This window comes from Brugia malayi (genome assembly GCF_000002995.4).
Source record: "Brugia malayi strain FR3 genome assembly, contig: Bm_v4_ChrX_scaffold_001, whole genome shotgun sequence".
Classification (NCBI taxonomy): Eukaryota; Metazoa; Nematoda; class Chromadorea; order Rhabditida; family Onchocercidae; genus Brugia; species Brugia malayi.
In genome coordinates, this window is record NW_025062479.1 from 20,783,625 (window position 1) to 20,800,746 (window position 17,122).

The 17,122-nt window shown below is 29.2% G+C and overlaps 3 protein-coding genes across 3 annotated transcripts; 2 read left to right on the forward strand and 1 right to left on the reverse strand.

Moving 5' to 3' along the window:
- Nucleotides 1-1,251: 1,251 nt before the first annotated feature.
- Bm8157 (ShTK domain containing protein) lies at nucleotides 1,252-5,289 on the forward strand (the record flags this gene model as incomplete). The annotated part of the gene is made up of 7 exons (XM_043075579.1): nucleotides 1,252-1,399; nucleotides 1,665-1,775; nucleotides 1,928-2,170; nucleotides 2,588-2,791; nucleotides 3,024-3,194; nucleotides 4,457-4,990; nucleotides 5,189-5,289. 7 exons carry the CDS (start codon nucleotides 1,252-1,254, stop codon nucleotides 5,287-5,289), a joined length of 1,512 nt encoding a protein of 503 aa, XP_042931513.1.
- A 606-nt stretch (nucleotides 5,290-5,895) lies between these two features.
- Nucleotides 5,896-9,759, reverse strand: Bm6015 (Dehydrogenases, short chain protein 30, putative; the record flags this gene model as incomplete). Its single annotated transcript, XM_001893291.2, has 7 exons — nucleotides 5,896-5,976; nucleotides 6,267-6,418; nucleotides 7,504-7,756; nucleotides 7,938-8,093; nucleotides 8,283-8,794; nucleotides 9,185-9,228; nucleotides 9,563-9,759. The coding sequence occupies 7 exons, from the start codon at nucleotides 9,757-9,759 to the stop codon at nucleotides 5,896-5,898; spliced, it is 1,395 nt and encodes a 464-aa protein (XP_001893326.2).
- An 831-nt stretch (nucleotides 9,760-10,590) lies between these two features.
- Bm4456 (Skp1 related (ubiquitin ligase complex component) protein 18-like) lies at nucleotides 10,591-16,684 on the forward strand (the record flags this gene model as incomplete). The annotated part of the gene is made up of 15 exons (XM_001893292.1): nucleotides 10,591-10,662; nucleotides 11,088-11,234; nucleotides 11,497-11,612; nucleotides 11,757-11,854; nucleotides 11,996-12,145; nucleotides 12,273-12,347; nucleotides 12,886-13,061; nucleotides 13,438-13,541; nucleotides 13,750-13,830; nucleotides 13,907-14,023; nucleotides 14,539-14,681; nucleotides 15,311-15,452; nucleotides 15,561-15,735; nucleotides 16,146-16,367; nucleotides 16,598-16,684. 15 exons carry the CDS (start codon nucleotides 10,591-10,593, stop codon nucleotides 16,682-16,684), a joined length of 1,905 nt encoding a protein of 634 aa, XP_001893327.1.
- Nucleotides 16,685-17,122: the final 438 nt, after the last annotated feature.

Consider the following 17,122-nt stretch of genomic DNA (forward strand, 5'->3'; position numbering starts at 1 on the left):
ACAATTGCAATGAATTACTTTAGTCTTTTTTGTTACTGATAATCGATGAAAATAATTTTATGAATACTAATTAAATTTCCTTAGAATAGAAGTTCTAATTTTAATAAAATTTAATTGTTTTCATAAATTCATTCAATAGCCTTATCATCCTTTTATACCATTTCATAAAAGTAAAATTTAGAAAAAAAAAAAAGAAAAACAGCCAACCGATAAAGGAAAATTTTTCATCAATGAACTATCTGTGCTACATTTTCCTCTTTAATATGTTAATTTTAATTAAATGAATCAAAAATATGAAAATTGAGTCTGCAACAGCTAATTGGATTTAAAAAATTTTTTAATTCCAAAAAATTTTTTTTAAGGAAAATTTTAATTTTTTTTCTTTAATTTTAATCTTCCATCTTTTTTAAAACTATTTTATGCCATATTTTTTTTCAAAGGAATAAAGTATATAATTGGATAAACCAAAACAAAAAAAAAAAATAGGTAAAACATTAATAAAACTTTTTTGCTAAGTGATTACAAAATAGTAAATTGGGCTTATCTAAAATTATCGCATGCTATAAACTTCAAAAAAAAATTTTCTTTTTAATTCTTTTTGTTATTTTTATGCTTCAATTTTAAGCTTAACTCAAAATTCTTAATTCTTATTTTCATTAATTAATTATTTCAACTCCTTTTGCTCTAATATTTTAAAGAAACAAAAACAAAACAAAAAAAAAAAAAAAAGGGAATTCCAGTGAATTTTTCAAAATAAATGAATTTGTTGAACAGAGAAACAGCTGTATAATGTATTTGATTTATTGTATAATTTTAAAGCATGATGATATATACAGAGGCAATGTATTTCTTGCTATTTCATTTATTTTCTTCCACCAAATGCGCCTCATTTATTTGCCTACTCAAAATGCGCCATTTATTTTTCGTACTTTTAGATTTCGTTTTCAATTTTTTTTTTTTTGTTTCTTCCTTATCTTTCTTTATTCATTTCATTTTTTTTTTTCTTTTTTTCTCTTCATTGCAATTTATTAATAAATTATGAATTATGACTAAATTTTTATTATTAAATAATCTTATCTCCTAATATATTCACACTAATCATTATTAATTCAAAAAAAAAAAACTAAATATTATTATTTAAATATTCTAGTGTTCATCAAATATTTTTCGGTCATCTTATCTTGAATAATTCATTTTCTTGCCTTTATTTTTTTTTTTTTTTTTTTTGCACTTTCATTTAAGCCTTTTCTGATGAATGCAACTTTAATTGCAATTGACTTAATTTATTTGTATTTAAAATATGAAACTTTATTTCAATTCATTTCTTTAGTTAGCAACAAAATGTTCCAAATCATCTTTTTCATACCATTCGTCATTGCAATTTCCGGAACAAACAATGGTATCCATATCTGTATTTTTTTTTCTGTTTTCCAAAAACTTTTAATTCTTTTTTCTTTTAATAATTTATTTTTTCTTAATGCAGAAATAATAATAAAGATAAAAAATATAGAAAGTGTAGATAACTGAAACTATTACCAGAATTAATCTTTAAAATTTATTTCTTAGAAATTTGCATCATAAAAGAAATGCAAAAAAAAAACTATATTTTCTTCAGTGATAAAGTGATAAATAAATTATGAGCTTTGTAACCTTTATTATTTTAGGTTGTTATGATATAGGTACATCTTGTAACAAAAGAATATGCACAAAATTTCCTCAATTTGCTCGTAACAGTTGCGCTAAAACATGTGGTTTTTGTGGTCTTACTAATTCAGGTAATAATTTTTAAAAATGCAGGTACTTATTAAAATTGTTCCCAAATAAAAAATTGCAATAATAAAATTTATTAAACATAGTAATACAATCAAAATTATTTAGAAATTGCAAATATCTATAAAGTATATAAATTTTCAAATATAACTTTCAGATACTTCGTCTAGCAGTAGTGCTAGCAAATCAGATGTATGCTATGATAAGGATTCTGATTGTTCAAATGAAATTTGTCAAAATTATCCATACACAGCTAAAGAACGATGTCCTAAATTTTGTGGCTTATGCAATGATTCATTATCAGGAAATAGCGGTCATTTGTCATCAGTGATCTCATCGTCACATCAGCAAAGTTCATCACTGAAAAGTGATATGATTCAATCAGCAATCATTGATAAAGGTATTAAACATTATTGATTTATGCATGAAGAAAGAAAAGAAGAACGATTGTAAAAAAAAAAAAAAAAAAACCACTAGATTTTTTTTTTTAATTTTTAGGAATAGAAAATGTTGAATTGTGTTATTCATTCTTATGTTATTATTATTGAAGAATTTGTCTACATATTATTTATACACCAAGATAAGCTTTCCAAATTGAAAATTTTCTTCAATAAAAATAAGAAATATACATGCATTTCTTTTTTTTTGTTTTTTTAAAAAATTTAAATCAAAATTTTTTTTATTTAAAATAGTATCAATTAATTTCGCATGTTGCAAAAGAGCTGGCGCATTTGTCTGATAATACTTTGAGTAATATTTCAAATTATCCAATTAAATTGTGAATGAAAATTTACATTTCTTTTTTTTTTTTTTGCAGAAAGAAAATTATCATCACTATGCATTGATAAGGATTATGATTGTACCAAAGAAATTTGCCATAATTATCCATTTACGGCGAAAGAACGATGTGCCAAAACATGTGGCCTATGTTCTGGCACATCAGGTATAGCTAATTTAGGTAATCATACAACTATGGAAATTAGTAAATCTAAAGGAATTTCATCATTACCGCTTAATCGAGGTGATATTTTATATGTTTAAATAAAAAAAAAAATTTTTTTTCCTTTTATAATTATTTATTTATTAAGGAAAAATTTTTTGAAAATTATACATTCAAAATACAATTATGATATTTTTTTAATTTTTTAAATTAAATTAAATTAAGCTATGATAACTTTTAATAAATAAAATATATACAAATGATTTAAAATTATCAATTTTTACTTAATGTGAAATTTTTGTTGGCTTTACAGAAGCTGAAAATGTTCCCTTAAATGGTCATTTGTGTTTTGACAAAAATATTAATTGCAAAAAAGAAATATGCCATAATTATCCGTTTACTGCTAAAGAACAATGCGCCAAAACATGCGGTTTTTGTAGTGATAATGAAGGAATCATTCCACCACTGCCACCTTCCTTATCAGGTATATCTCTTTTACTTACCATATCATATCATATCATATCATTAACTCATTAGACATTTATTTGATTTGGCTTTTCCTTTTTTCTTTTATGGAAGTAAAATTTTATTGTTTAATAATGCAATCAATAATTAAATTTCCTTTTTAAGTTTTTTTTATTATTATATATTTATTAATATTATTATTATTATGTTTTAAGTTTTTAAAGATTTCATTCTAAAATTTATTTCCTAATTTCATATTATTTAATCTAAAATGTAATTATTTGTTCAGATAGTACTGTCATATTGTCGTAATCCATTTTTTTACTTTTACATCTCACATATTAGTCCTTTTTTTTAATTGCGTATAGTTATATTTGTTCGTAGTTTTTCTTTTAATCTAATTCACATTTTGGTTAAGCATAACATTCGAACAATTCGAGCAAAGCAAATTACTTTTCTTAATTAATATTTACTTCCTTTTAACAGTTTTTATCATAAATGACATTAGCATAATTAATTCGATTTATTTGTTCATTTTTTTATCATTTATAATAAATTATTCAATTTGATGATATTATTTTCCAATCAATGTTATATCTTTAAGATTGGATATGTAAATTTGAGATTTATTCTTCATTAACTATTGAATAACAGTCTTTTTTTTCTAAAAAAAAGAAGGTAAAAATTAATTTTTCCCTATTTACTTCAAGGCGGAATCATTCGTATCACAATTATATTATTAAAAAATCAAATATAGCCGCTATCTTAGTAATACTTTTAATTTATTTATTCATTCGTTATGCTTTTTTTTTATTTATCCATTTCTCAATAATCGCTTCAACACAGCAATTGCAAATTTGGAAGATTTAGGATGTAAAATAGTTAATAAATGTTTGTCATAAATAATTTGATGGGGTCTTTTTTCACATGTGAAATGCTAATAAATTTGATTTCACTTTTAAAATTAAGAATTAGAATGCATTAAGTTGCACTTAACAATTTTACAAAGATTACCATTTCATTGCTAGGGAATAGTAGCATTAGAATGAATATTATTAAGCATTGTCATACATTTTCTGCAGGAAATAATTCCAGTATTTCATTAATTTATTAAATCTTTTTAGTATGCATGCATACAACAATGTTGCTAAATTATATGTTCTAAATTTCACATTTCTAATTGAATTGTAATTGAAAAAATCAGAAATCAATTAGTCGTAGACATGAATTTTAATTCGATTATAAATCTATGTCAGTGTTAATTTTTTCCAAAAAATTCAGGAAACAAACCATCAGCAACAACTGAAGATTGTAGAGATGAGAATTCCCATTGTTCGGAACAATCATGTTTGGATTATCCATGCAAAGCACGTAGAGAATGTGCTAAGACTTGCGGGTTTTGTGGTGAAAAATGCTCGATATCCGAACTGAAACCCACTCCGGATAATTTGGAAAACGAAGGTAGCATAATCACTCTCGATGATGACGATGATAGTGATGACGATGATACCGGTAGAAGAAGCTTCATACAATCAACAGCGACATCAGGACATCACTCAATTTCCAGAACTGGTTATGAGTCCAGCGACAAGCGAAATGACCTAATTCATGGAAGGTCAGGACATCGTCCTACCCAAGGAATTGGTGATGGATCCATCGGTAAACGAACTGACTCAAATGGCAGAACGCTAGGACAACGTCCAATTTCCGAAATTAGTGATAGATCTACTGGCAAACGAACTGATACAATTTCTGATACATATGTGCAACAGCCAACATCGCAGAGAGAGCGGAGCAGATATCCTGGTAGAACAGGTACACATATTATTTTGAAAGTAATATTAGCACTAAAAAGTTTGCTAAAAGGAGTTAGTTACTTTTTTGGTCAAGAGATAAAATGTTTGAGGTAGGAAAAATACTTGAAATTGAGATTATAATTGTTGAACTTTTGTATTTCCAATAATTTCAAAACTTTTCTATGTTATATGTATAATGAAATCTAATTTCCTTCAGGCCCATGTAGTGATGAAAATCAATATTGTGAGAAGGAAGATTGCTATAAGTATCCAAGATTTGCTCAACGATACTGTGAAAAAACTTGCGGTTATTGTTAAACAATTAGTGAATAATTATACTTCACTTCTGGACTGATAATGTGAAGAGCAAGAAATAATTGAGAAAATTGCCATATTGTAATTTATTTATAAAATAAAGATATTAACTGCATAATTATGTACACAGAATTGCAAGAAATGATACTTTAAGAAGCAAAGTATTAACACTTAATGCTTAAAGCAGCGAATTTAGATAATGTCTCATGGTTATATTCATGATGTAACATAGAATAATAGTCAGTTTATGAAAATATACTTCTTTGTAACAAATGTATCTCCAACTGTAGGAGAAAAAAATGGGGAAGAGATATTACATAAGGGACAAGTGAAATTAAAAGCAATGAAGAGTAAAATAATGAATTAAAAGCTTCTCAATTTACTTAATGAGTAAATTGAGCTTTTAATTTTAGCACCAATTTTAGTAAGTAATTTTAGCATTAATTTTAGATAAGGTTTAAAACAAAGTACAAATGTATTCCATAAGATTACCCTTTTTAAATAATCATATAGATCTGATTAAATTTTGGATAATCGATCGCCCTTTTTAACTCTAAGATTATCTTTTTTGGAGGAGCAAAATTTTAGCAGTAATCAACGTAGCTACATTCATGCAAATGTATATCCTAACAAAAATCCAGCACCATAACTACCCAATAAATATGCGTTGTTTCGCAGAAAATCATTTACCTGCAAAAAAGAATTCAAAAAGAAAAATGAATGGGTTAAGTTTATCCATTAAGAGAGACAGTTGCTATTAACAGAACTTAGTTTGATCCAAATGTAGAAAGTCCTAAATGAATAAGTTTGATGTACTTGAGGTTAAATTACTGTCAAGAGTAGGCAGCACTTTAAAAAAACGAATTCCTGTCATTTTTTTAAAAGTGTGCCATATAGTTAAATCTCAGTAAAATTAAGACAACATTGTTTTAGCTTAATAAATTCGTAAAATTTATTTAAAAAAAAGAAGAAAAACTCACTTCGCCCTCTGCCACACTGCTTCTATTGCTCGTTACTCGCGTAATATCTTTACGCAGCCGTTCAATATCACGTCGCAGTTTTGACTGATTGATTTTGATATATCCTCGAGAATTACAAAACTGAAATTTACCATTCCCGATTAATAATGTTTCTATTTAAACCAAGTGGTCAATTAACTGGATATCAGTTATCAATCTGTCAAGCATGTAAACTCCCAGTTAAACTAATAAAGAAACCTTAATCAGTTCTGAATAAAAGAAACTGTTGCGGAATTACCTTTTCTTTCTTTCTTGTTCTAAAATTGTCCGCAATAACAATCCAGAAAAATTTTGTGCTAAGAAAGTGCTAAAGAAATTAATTTCGTTTTCCTTCCATTTTTTAGAAGATCAATGCAAATCGTCAAATTAAAGTATGCCAAATAACAGCTGCCTAGTTAAATCAAAAAACAATTAGGAAAGACAGAGATCTAAGGAAATAATAACTTACTGACGAGGAAATTTCTGATGATTACATAAGAAACTCCATAACAAAGAAATAACTGAACATAAAAAAGCATTCAAGCAAACACAATGTAATTTCGAAACTGTTATTCAATGCAATGTAAAGACGTAGAAATTACTACAGTACTTTATTGGAAAATGCTGCAATGGTAATGAAAATGATTTGATTACATTATTTACTATATGTTTAATAAATTATCGTTGTAAGCAAAGTTGAAAATATGCGAAAAGATGCAAGATTGTAAAAGGAATAGACAGAACGAATAAGTGCAAAAGTGAAATTAGTTCAACCAGGAAAGGGAAGTAATTTTGCAAACTGCTATGTTCCATCTTTATTGCATTCTTTCACTCAAGAGAGATAATTAAAAAACTATGGAGAATGAATAACAAAGAACTAAATGTAAATCATACACAAAAAGTGTTTGTTCCTTAAAATTTGTCGGAGGTTCAAAGTAACCGGAAAAGATGACTAATAAATTATTTAAGGAATCCAAAACATTTTATAGACTAATGATTTCTTGTGAAACAGGTGGAATATTTTATTTTTACGTTCATGTGAACCTTTTTAATTAATCCTTAATCAAAATTGTTTGCTACTTATTGTCGCAAAATTTTTGCAAATCAAATTCGAGAGTCGCTAATACGCCTACGTCAAACGATTACTTATTTTTAACGCTTTTATCTTTAAGACCTCTGCGGTACATGATATAAAAGAAAAGGGTAGGGCAGAACCAACGCAGAAAGATAGCAAAACGATGGCTTAATGGTGCAAGAATCAATTCTGTGTTTCGATTTATGAGAGCATTTATGATGCATTCAGCCGCATAACTCGGTGTGAGCCCATTTGCTTGGTTAAGATCATCCTTATCCATCGGTTTACCTTCGGTAGTAAGCGCGCGACGTCCAAAACCTGTATTCAAATAAGTCGCACTTACAACGAGAATCTGCGTCTTAAATCGTTCTTCAGTCCGTAAACAATCGAAGAAAGCCTGCAATTCGATTAGCATTCCAATATGCTCCCATTAAAATATCGGTAATCCTAAATCAGAGCGTTCGATGTTTTCGAATATTTATCACAAAAGTTTAGCAATCTTGTGAAAAAATGATAAAAGCACACAAAACCGAAACCAAAAAGTACAAGATGGAAATAAAGTGTAAACGAAAACGCACCTGAGCAGCGTGTTTACTAGCTGAATAAGAACTTCGATATGGTACAGCAATGCGACCTTGTACGCTGCTTATATATACAATTGCTCCATCTTCCGGAATATAATCAAGCAGTGCTTTAGTTATTGCAACGTGACCAAAGTAATTAACTTCCATTACCTTAAACATATTTTGCTAAGGATTCACAAAGACTTGGGAATTGAAACAAAGAAAGAAAAACTTCAAACAACAATTTGATTACTTCAAACAACAATTCATAAAGGAGAATTATTCTACAACCGTTAGTTGCCTATAGTTTTAGAAATCTTCTATTAAAAAAATGAAACATTAAATGTACTGAAAGCTAACCTGCCGATGTACATCCATAGACGTATCTTTGCAACTTCCACGCATGCTTAAACCTGCATTATTAATAAGAACATCAATCCGCTGATTGATGGCAAACGAGACAAGTTCTACAACGCCATTTGGATCGGTAATATCCAGGTATTTATAAACTGGTTCATTATTATTGATAACATCTTGCAATGATTTTAGCTCTTCACAGAGTTCCTTTAGCTTATCAATACTGCGTGCTGTTAAAATCACTTTAGCACCTCTTCGATAAAAACAAATCGCTAATTCTCGACCAAGACCCGAACTGGCTCCAGTGATTAATACAGCACGATCACGCAGATCAAGTTTCGAGCGGTGCTGTGGCCCAGGTATCAGAAAACGAAAGAAACGATTAGCAGCGTAAAGGCCGACAGGTAGTACAACATAATGAATATATGGTTTTATGGCGGCAATCAAATTTGTTGCACGCTCACTGGATTGATCCATTTGACTGGTGATAATATTAGTGATAGTGATGAATGGCTCTAGAAACACAAATAAAATGGTTAAAAGATCTATTTCAAAGAGTGAGGTGACGCTAGAGACAGAATATCACGTTACAATGATATTACATGAACATAATGCAATACAATCAAAGTGAATTTCAGATATGTTGAAGGTATTGAAACAAATAAAGTACGAATTAAGCATGAGAGATATTAATCATGAAGTTTACTGTGCAACTATGGCAGCTGCTACATGACATATATATGGCTATCCTATTATATCATACTCCATCCCAAAAAAACTGTAAAATCTCAGCATTTGTTTGAAAAAATACCGATTGATTATGTCCCTTAAAAGAAGTAAAAAATATCGACCAGAAAAAGAAATATGAAAAACCTGGAGTAAAATCAAAGAGCACCCAATAACACCTGCTACTATTTTGCTTCCCTTCGTGAACACATATCCTGTTATCCTGAAATATTACTAAATAATACATAAAAATCATACTATATTTGAACAAAAAGTTTTAGTGAAACATATGAATTATGGAAATTATGAATTGGTGGGACTGAAAAGTTCCCGTTTCTTTTACTCTAACAAATCGTTCAATAAATACTGCGAAACAATAAATTTTCAATAATTTCACAAATGCATCACCAAATAAAAGAGAATTACCTATATTTTTCTTCTTTTCTATCAACTACCCCCTGAGTCGATAATCTATGATGCAATGGTTAACATTTTGACCACAAAAAATTACCAGTATTAAATATATATAGATATGTAGAAAAAAAAAAAACACTTGCCATCCGGCAGCAGACCCAATGCAAATTTGAATAGGAACTGGTTTATCCTGGATACCATTAATGAAGATGACTGCTCTACCAAATGTATTTGAGAAATAAGTGGAAGGATGTGATGAATAATTTGTTCGCATCAACAATTTATCTTTACCACTAACTGCATTTTCTGCTTTTTCCAATAATTCGTTAATTAGAGTCATGCTAATAATGTTCAAAATTTCTGGAAAACATCAGAATTATAATAATTACAATACAGTACTTGAAACAATTTTTAGAATTATGATAATTATTCCATTCCTGAAAATTATCACTGAATAAACTCGTTAGGCTAATCGATAACTTGTCACCGTCCCTTCGACTGAACTCTCAATGACTGCTTACCTCCCGAATACCTGGGAAAACCATAAAATGAATGCATCTCTACGAAACTTACAACCTTAATCGATTCTTTTACCATTTCACTTAACAATTAAATATCAAAATGCATTCATTACGCGCTATGATTCCCCTCCCATCACTACTCTTGCGTGTTATTTCGTTCGTTTTCTTACTCTCTCCGTCAGCAACATTTATTGCTATCTCCTTTTTTCTCCCAATCTCTGACAAACGTTATGTAGTATTTGTTATCGGTCTTCCCAACTCAGCGTCTCATGTTATTTCGCATTTTTCATTTTTCTCTTCTACTCTCATTAATGTATACTTTTGGTTGCGTCGAATTTCGCTGATGGATTTCTCACTCCACTCCCTGTCTTTTTTTGCCTTTTGAAGTGGTCACTCTCGCCTTAGTCCCATCGGTCACTCTCATTTCAATCCTACTAGTCATTTTCAGGTTGACCCCATCGGTCACTCACTTAAATCCTACTAGTCTTCTTTACGTCAGTTCTACTGGTCATTATTCTTGTTTCAATCCAACTTATTACTTTTATCTCATTTTTGAAGTCTTTTAGCCTTCTCAAACATCTGCTCACCATTAATCGTAATATCAGTGCATTGCTGAATTCTATGCAGTTTTCAGTAAAGATACATTAACGATGGAAAAAATAAGAATGAAACGTCCGAATGCAAATGATACTGAAGAAGATTTATTCAGAATGCAGAAAGAGGTATTCCTCATTATTCATTCATGCACGACCACCTTTAGATCTTGTAATTCATACCAAATTGATTAATTAAAATTGCAAAATAATCGTTGGTATTTGTATAAGCTTTCAATTAGTAATAATTTTGGAAATTAAAAAGTATGTAATGAAATTCGTGTTATTCAGCACTAGGATTTATTACTTCTAAAGTCGTCTTGTTCATATTTCTTGACATGATATTTGATTTTTGGATAGTTGAAGTCAGTTCGAATTATTTTTCAGTTAATAATTTGATGGAAAGAAATTAGTCGAGAATTTGTATATTATTTAGAATAAAAAATATGTAGAGCAAATTAGATGGATGGGAGTCATTTCATTTATTTATTTTTTCAAAATCACAATTTGTAAATTTTAATTAGTCATACGAATGAAAAAGTATTGTGTTGCAGATGCTCAATAGAAAATGCAAGGGACAGGTTCATATTAATAACAATTCATTTGCTGCCAACAATTGGCAAATTGACAAACCAGCTGGTCGTTTCTGTCTCGATCTTGACTGTTTAGATGAAGAGAAAGCAAGTATCATGGAACTTACTGTACAGGCAACGCTTGAATTTTGTTAGACAAATATGCAAACTTTTAATACTTTTCTCTCTTTTCATGTTTTTTTAATAGTTATAGCATTGCCGTGGAGGTTATTTTATGTTAGTTTTCTCGAAATAATGAGGTACTGCATAATTTGTCATACTTTATCTTTTTGAAAGAGCTGTTGGGATTTTGACTTCAGCTCAGGTCCTGGATTGAACCATTAAATTCTCCATCATTAATTCGTTACTTTAGTCTTAAATTTTGTTCCAGGAACGGAATGTAGAGTTGTTCCATAAAATTGACCAGTTAGATGACTGTTCAAATCTAATAAATTGTGCTCAATACGCGGAAGAAGAAGGATTTCCAGATATCTTGGATCTCTCTAGGTAGATAGTTTTCTTAGTATACTTTTCTTCAGAATTTAAGCTAATACTCATGCATGATAGGTTCTTTTTTTTTTTTTTTTTAATCGAATGCAAGTAAGCGCATTAAAGTTGAGAAAGATTTCTGTATTATTTATTATCTTTCAGGTATTATGATGGTCTCAATAGCTCTGTAAAAAATTTCTCAGCAAGTGGCCAAAGTTTTTTTGCACTAGAGTTTGATAGGATCCACGGTAGTATTGATGGTAAGATGTTTTATATATATATATATATATTACAATAAGTTTTTGTGGACATGAAGTTTTCTGCCACTTTTTATTCATTTTTTTAAATTTCTGAAAGCATAATAAACAGTTTTTTTTTTAAAATTTTGGTTCATGTTATAGATTATGATAGAGCTGAAGCTCTATCTTCAGCTTCTGAGAAATCGATCAACGACATCAGTAGAGAAATTGAGCTCGAAAACTTGCAAAGAATAGAGAAGATGAGTAAACAAGAGGTTGAGAAAGCGAAACAAGAAATTGTGGAACGTTTTGGTAAATTTTTGGTGTAATGTATATTTAGAGAAAATAGGAAAATGGAATGAAAAAATCAGCAGATGAGAAAAAAAAATGAAGTAATATCAATAAAATGGTATAAAATTTGTGCATTTTTGGTTTTTAGATCCAAAATTACTGGACTTCTTGCGAAGCAGAACAAAAAAGAGACAACAGTGGAAGGAGAATAAAGTTGAACCAAGTATAATTTTATGTCTAATTTATAATTTATGCCTGAATAAATATTCTTAAGTATTAATATCAGTATTTCGATATGAAAATGCTCTTCTCTGAACACTTTCTCTTAGAATCAGAGTAATGGTTCTAGAATCAGAAGCAGTCTTTGTAGACAATAATACTTCTCGGCTAACTAAGGATTATGTAGAACATTTGTTTTGATAACAGTACAGTGAAACAGTTTGTTATGGTATGCTTTCATAGAGCAATAAATTAATGGATCTTGATTTCTCTTATAAAGAATGGCTTTTTTTCTTATATTTATTTATTTTTTTATACTTGGAAAGAATTTTTCAATAGGAGGTGTATTTTTCTTTCTTTCTTTTTTTTTATTAACCACAAAGAAGTGATTCACTTAATTAATCGCATGAAATGTCACAAATATTTGAACTAATTGTATTTTATGTTTATTTCCTTCGTTGGTATAGAGGATAAATGTTGATTATATACCCATTCAACCCATTTTTATTGTTAGAAATATTTGTTGCATGTTGCTGTTTTAGTTCCAGTACCTCGGCAGACAAAAAAACCAGCTGATGCAACAGTTTGTGCTAGTACAGATCAGGAAGTTACCAAGCAAATCAAAGAGTTACAAATATTTGATTTAGTACAAAATGATCCAGCATTTTATAAGGACGCAACAAATAAACTGGATGACTCGTACATGCGATTAGCAGCGGTAAATTTTGTCAGATTTTCTATTCCAGGCTTTGTTAAGATTATTACGCTGTTCTGTGGTATGATTTGTTATGTGATACCAAAAATAGTAATCAAATATCAGTTTTTTCGAGAAAAGAGAAATTCTTAATCTCAAATATTGATTCTTTTTCCCAGTGTTCAAAATGTATTATGAAATTGCTTGAGAAACTTTCCTCTGGGTTATTTAAGGTTGGTTGCATAATTGTTCCCATCTATAGATTAAACTAGCACTTTCTGAAGTTCCAGCTTTCATCCTCTAAACCACCGAACTAATTGCAAATTAACAAGCAGTGGAACTTGATAACATTTGAACAGCAAAGAAATTGTGATTAGAATTTGCGGTATTGTTTTTACAGGATGCAGCACAATTGGACATGGCTATGAAATGCATGCGCACAATATTGCCACGACAGCAGCAAAATTTAATCAGGCTGTTCGATAATTTGCGATTTCCACCGAAGTATCTAGAGTTTTTAAATACTCTGGCCGTTTTCTTGAATAAATTCAATAGAAATGAGTGGTAGTATGTTGAAATTAAAGAAAATTATCTTCCAGTCTTTTTCAGTAAAATCACGTTCGAATATGGACTCCACTGTAATTTCCAAAGTTTCGCAATCGTATTTTAAGTTTTATTGCTTGTTAATTAATGACCTAATCAAACACTGCAGGGATTATGCTGGTGATGATGTTTTGTTGGAGAAGGCTCGAGACAATTTGAATGCGATCAAAGGTCTATATTTGGAGCAAAGGTAAGTTCATGAACATCGACGTTTTAGTTTTCAGAGTTTTCAGTTCTTTTCAAATGAAATATATTTTGTATTCAAGGAAAGATAAAGACGGCAATTTATCAGTTGAATTCGCTGACGGTATAGACCCGTTCGGAAAGGCAGCATGGATGTTGTCTCCTATTCGTAAAGTTCTGGATGTTATGCAGAAAGACGGGTACTGACTTTCTATAATTTATTTATTATTATGATTTTTTTGTTCATTTCGAACAAAAAATCCGTTAAAAAAAGTATTTGTGCTTCATAGATGTGAAATGTCGAAATTGATTCTTTAGCAGAGTACTATTATCTAGTATAATTCTTTAGTACGTAACATAAATGCTGATCGCAATTGTTTGTATATATTCATTCCATCTCAAAGATTCTTTCTCTTAGTAAAGCAAACACCAGAATATCTTTCAGAAGTTCAAAGCATTAATATAATTAGAACAGCAATGTAATTTATTTGAAAACTACATATAAAATTATATATTTTTTTACTTTATCTTTTTCTTTTTTTAAATTTATATTTTATTTTCATATTTATAATTATATATTATGTTTTCCATTCTTTCATTATTTCATGCAGCATTTTTTGTGATAAGTGTCAAAAAGCTAGATGTTATCAAACAATCGATTGGACTTAACACGCTACAGTGGTAAATACTATTTGCTTAAGAATAAGTTTTTTAGAAAATCGACTGCACATGATCTCGTGATAGTGCGACTGTCGCTGTTCTGGACTTTGTTAGTTATGGTGGAAAGACCTACTTTATACTATGCTTTTGCAACACCTAATGAAATTTTTGTTCGCTTAGCGGAAATTTTCACTATGGGTAATTATATAATTATTGCAAAGATTTTTATAAACAATTGTTTTTGTTGCTAATCCATTTTTCATCATGTTTTCTTACAACTTTTGTGGCATATTCTACATTTTCAGATTATTTGATGAATTTGCTGAATTTCATTAATGCTAATTATGCCAAAAAAAAAAAAAGTTATATCATCATTAGCCGTAAATATCAAAATTAATGTCAAAGTATAGTTGAAGAGAATCACATTATTTGACGGTCTTGATTTCCTTCCCTTCGGGCCATTGCAAAAAGTTCCAAAACTTGTATAGAATGTAAGTATTAGTTTTTCCTTCCCTTTATCCTTGTTTCTGTTCTAATTCCCATTTGTTGTTTGAAAAAAAAAAAAAAAAAAAATGCCACACCTATAAAAATTTTTGAACTTTCTGCAATATCCCTCCCGAAGGAAAGAAAATCAAGATCATAAAAAACCTTTTAAGCTGCCTAACTTCCAGGAATTTTAAATTTAGTTAACCATACAGAAGTTATTTTTCATTAAAAGTGAATGTTATCAGTTAACAAGTATTGTTATGCTGGAACTGCTATGTCATATTTATTCAGTAATTTTGTTATTGCAAAATTAATTTTTCCATCTTTATTTTTCTATTCAGGACCTGAAATTTTCAAGGATGAATATGTTTCGCAATGTCTGAGTCGGTTTTTGCATGATTATTTGGAACCGAAAACTCGTAAAGGACTTCTATGTTTGGTTTTAAAAGAGCCTATTGCTGGATTGGATGCATTTGGACCATTGTAAGTCACTTTTGATTTTTTGTGAAATGGATTTGAATAATGAAATTATAAATTTCCCTGGCAAAGGTTTTACCGTACTGATTATACGGAAATATATTTTTTATTCAGTTATGAAGATCTTCTTCGCCATTTCGAAGAATTTTCTATGGGTGATGAAAATTTCACTTTATTTATCCTGCTTGGTGCATATGGCAATCAACGACTTTTAGATGGTTTATTGATGAAGTGCGCTCTTTGGGCACCGGATAAAAATATTGTTCGGCAGATGATCTTAAAAAAAGATGTTAGTTTAGCAGGAAGTTCTTTCGATTCCCTATTTTATTTTATTTTTATTTTTTTATTTTTTGGATTTCTATGACCATCCCTTATTTTAATTGACGAATTTTCATTGTTCATGCCACATTTTAGATGAGTTAACTTTAAGCAAATAAACAGTTCACTTCCCTCTTTTTTTGAATGAAAATTTATTAAGTGATTTGTTGAAGTATAATTGATTGCAACTGTTTAATATATCAGGACATCTTTATTTGATTGTTCTTGAGGTTACTTGTATAACAAAGCGAAGTTACATCTTTCTTTTGATAGCATTAATTATGATTAATTATTGTTGATTTCCTTGTGACCTATAATTTCTCTCTCACAAATGGCATATTCAATTCGTTCTCATCAAAACGTCAATATTTCTTATTGCAGGACTTTTTACTGAACTTGGTGACTGCTCGTCAGATGAATGAAGTTGAAGTTACTGAGAAGAATTATTTTTCTCACTTTCGGAAATTGCTTCTTACATATGCTGCAACAATTCGAGATAGTATTATTATGAAAAATCGTAATCAACTTGTATATGAAATTGCATCATCTGAGTTGATATATTATGTTAAATGGCATATGACAAAAAATGTTCATGAAAAGATTGTAAGTTTTCTTCTCATAAATTGTTTTTCTTTTGTTGATGTATGTTAAGATATTGATGTTAAACAAAACTTGAAGAAGGCATATAACCTTTTCTTTTTTTTTTTTAAATAATTTGCCATTTTTTGCTATTATCACTGACATTATAGTAGTAAGGAGGTACATTTCCATATTCAGAAATAATTCGCTTACATGTTTTCTTTCGAATGCAAAATAAATGTTTCAAATTTCAGGATACAGAATTAGTGAAGCAGTATAATAACTTGGCATCTACACTTCAGCAATCTTTACATGGTTACTTAGACTTCCAATTGAAATGAAATATATTCCTTGCTTATTCGTATCTCAGTACTTTTGCTCATTTTATTTGCTTTACGGTTCTTAACATTTAAGATAGAGTGGAAGGGAGAAAATGCTGTTAAAAGATTGTAGAAAATTTAAGGCAAACAACATTACCTTTGTGGTAGTAGAGTAATATCAAAGAATTCTCTGAACAACCAGCAATGTGCAATTAATTAAAATCTTCTTGTGGAATGTATTTTAGTTATGTTGTTGTTTGCCGAAATGTATTTTAGTTATATATATATATTCCGGTGTATGCTGTTAATATTTCCCTGATGTGATTGTTTTGTGTTTACATAGGTCATATCTTAATTTTGAAAATGAATAAAAATCTTTTTCCTATTTTCATCACACATTTCTAAAGGTTTTGAATTTTTCTCATTCTTCACAGTAAATGCGGACTTTTGGTAATTCTT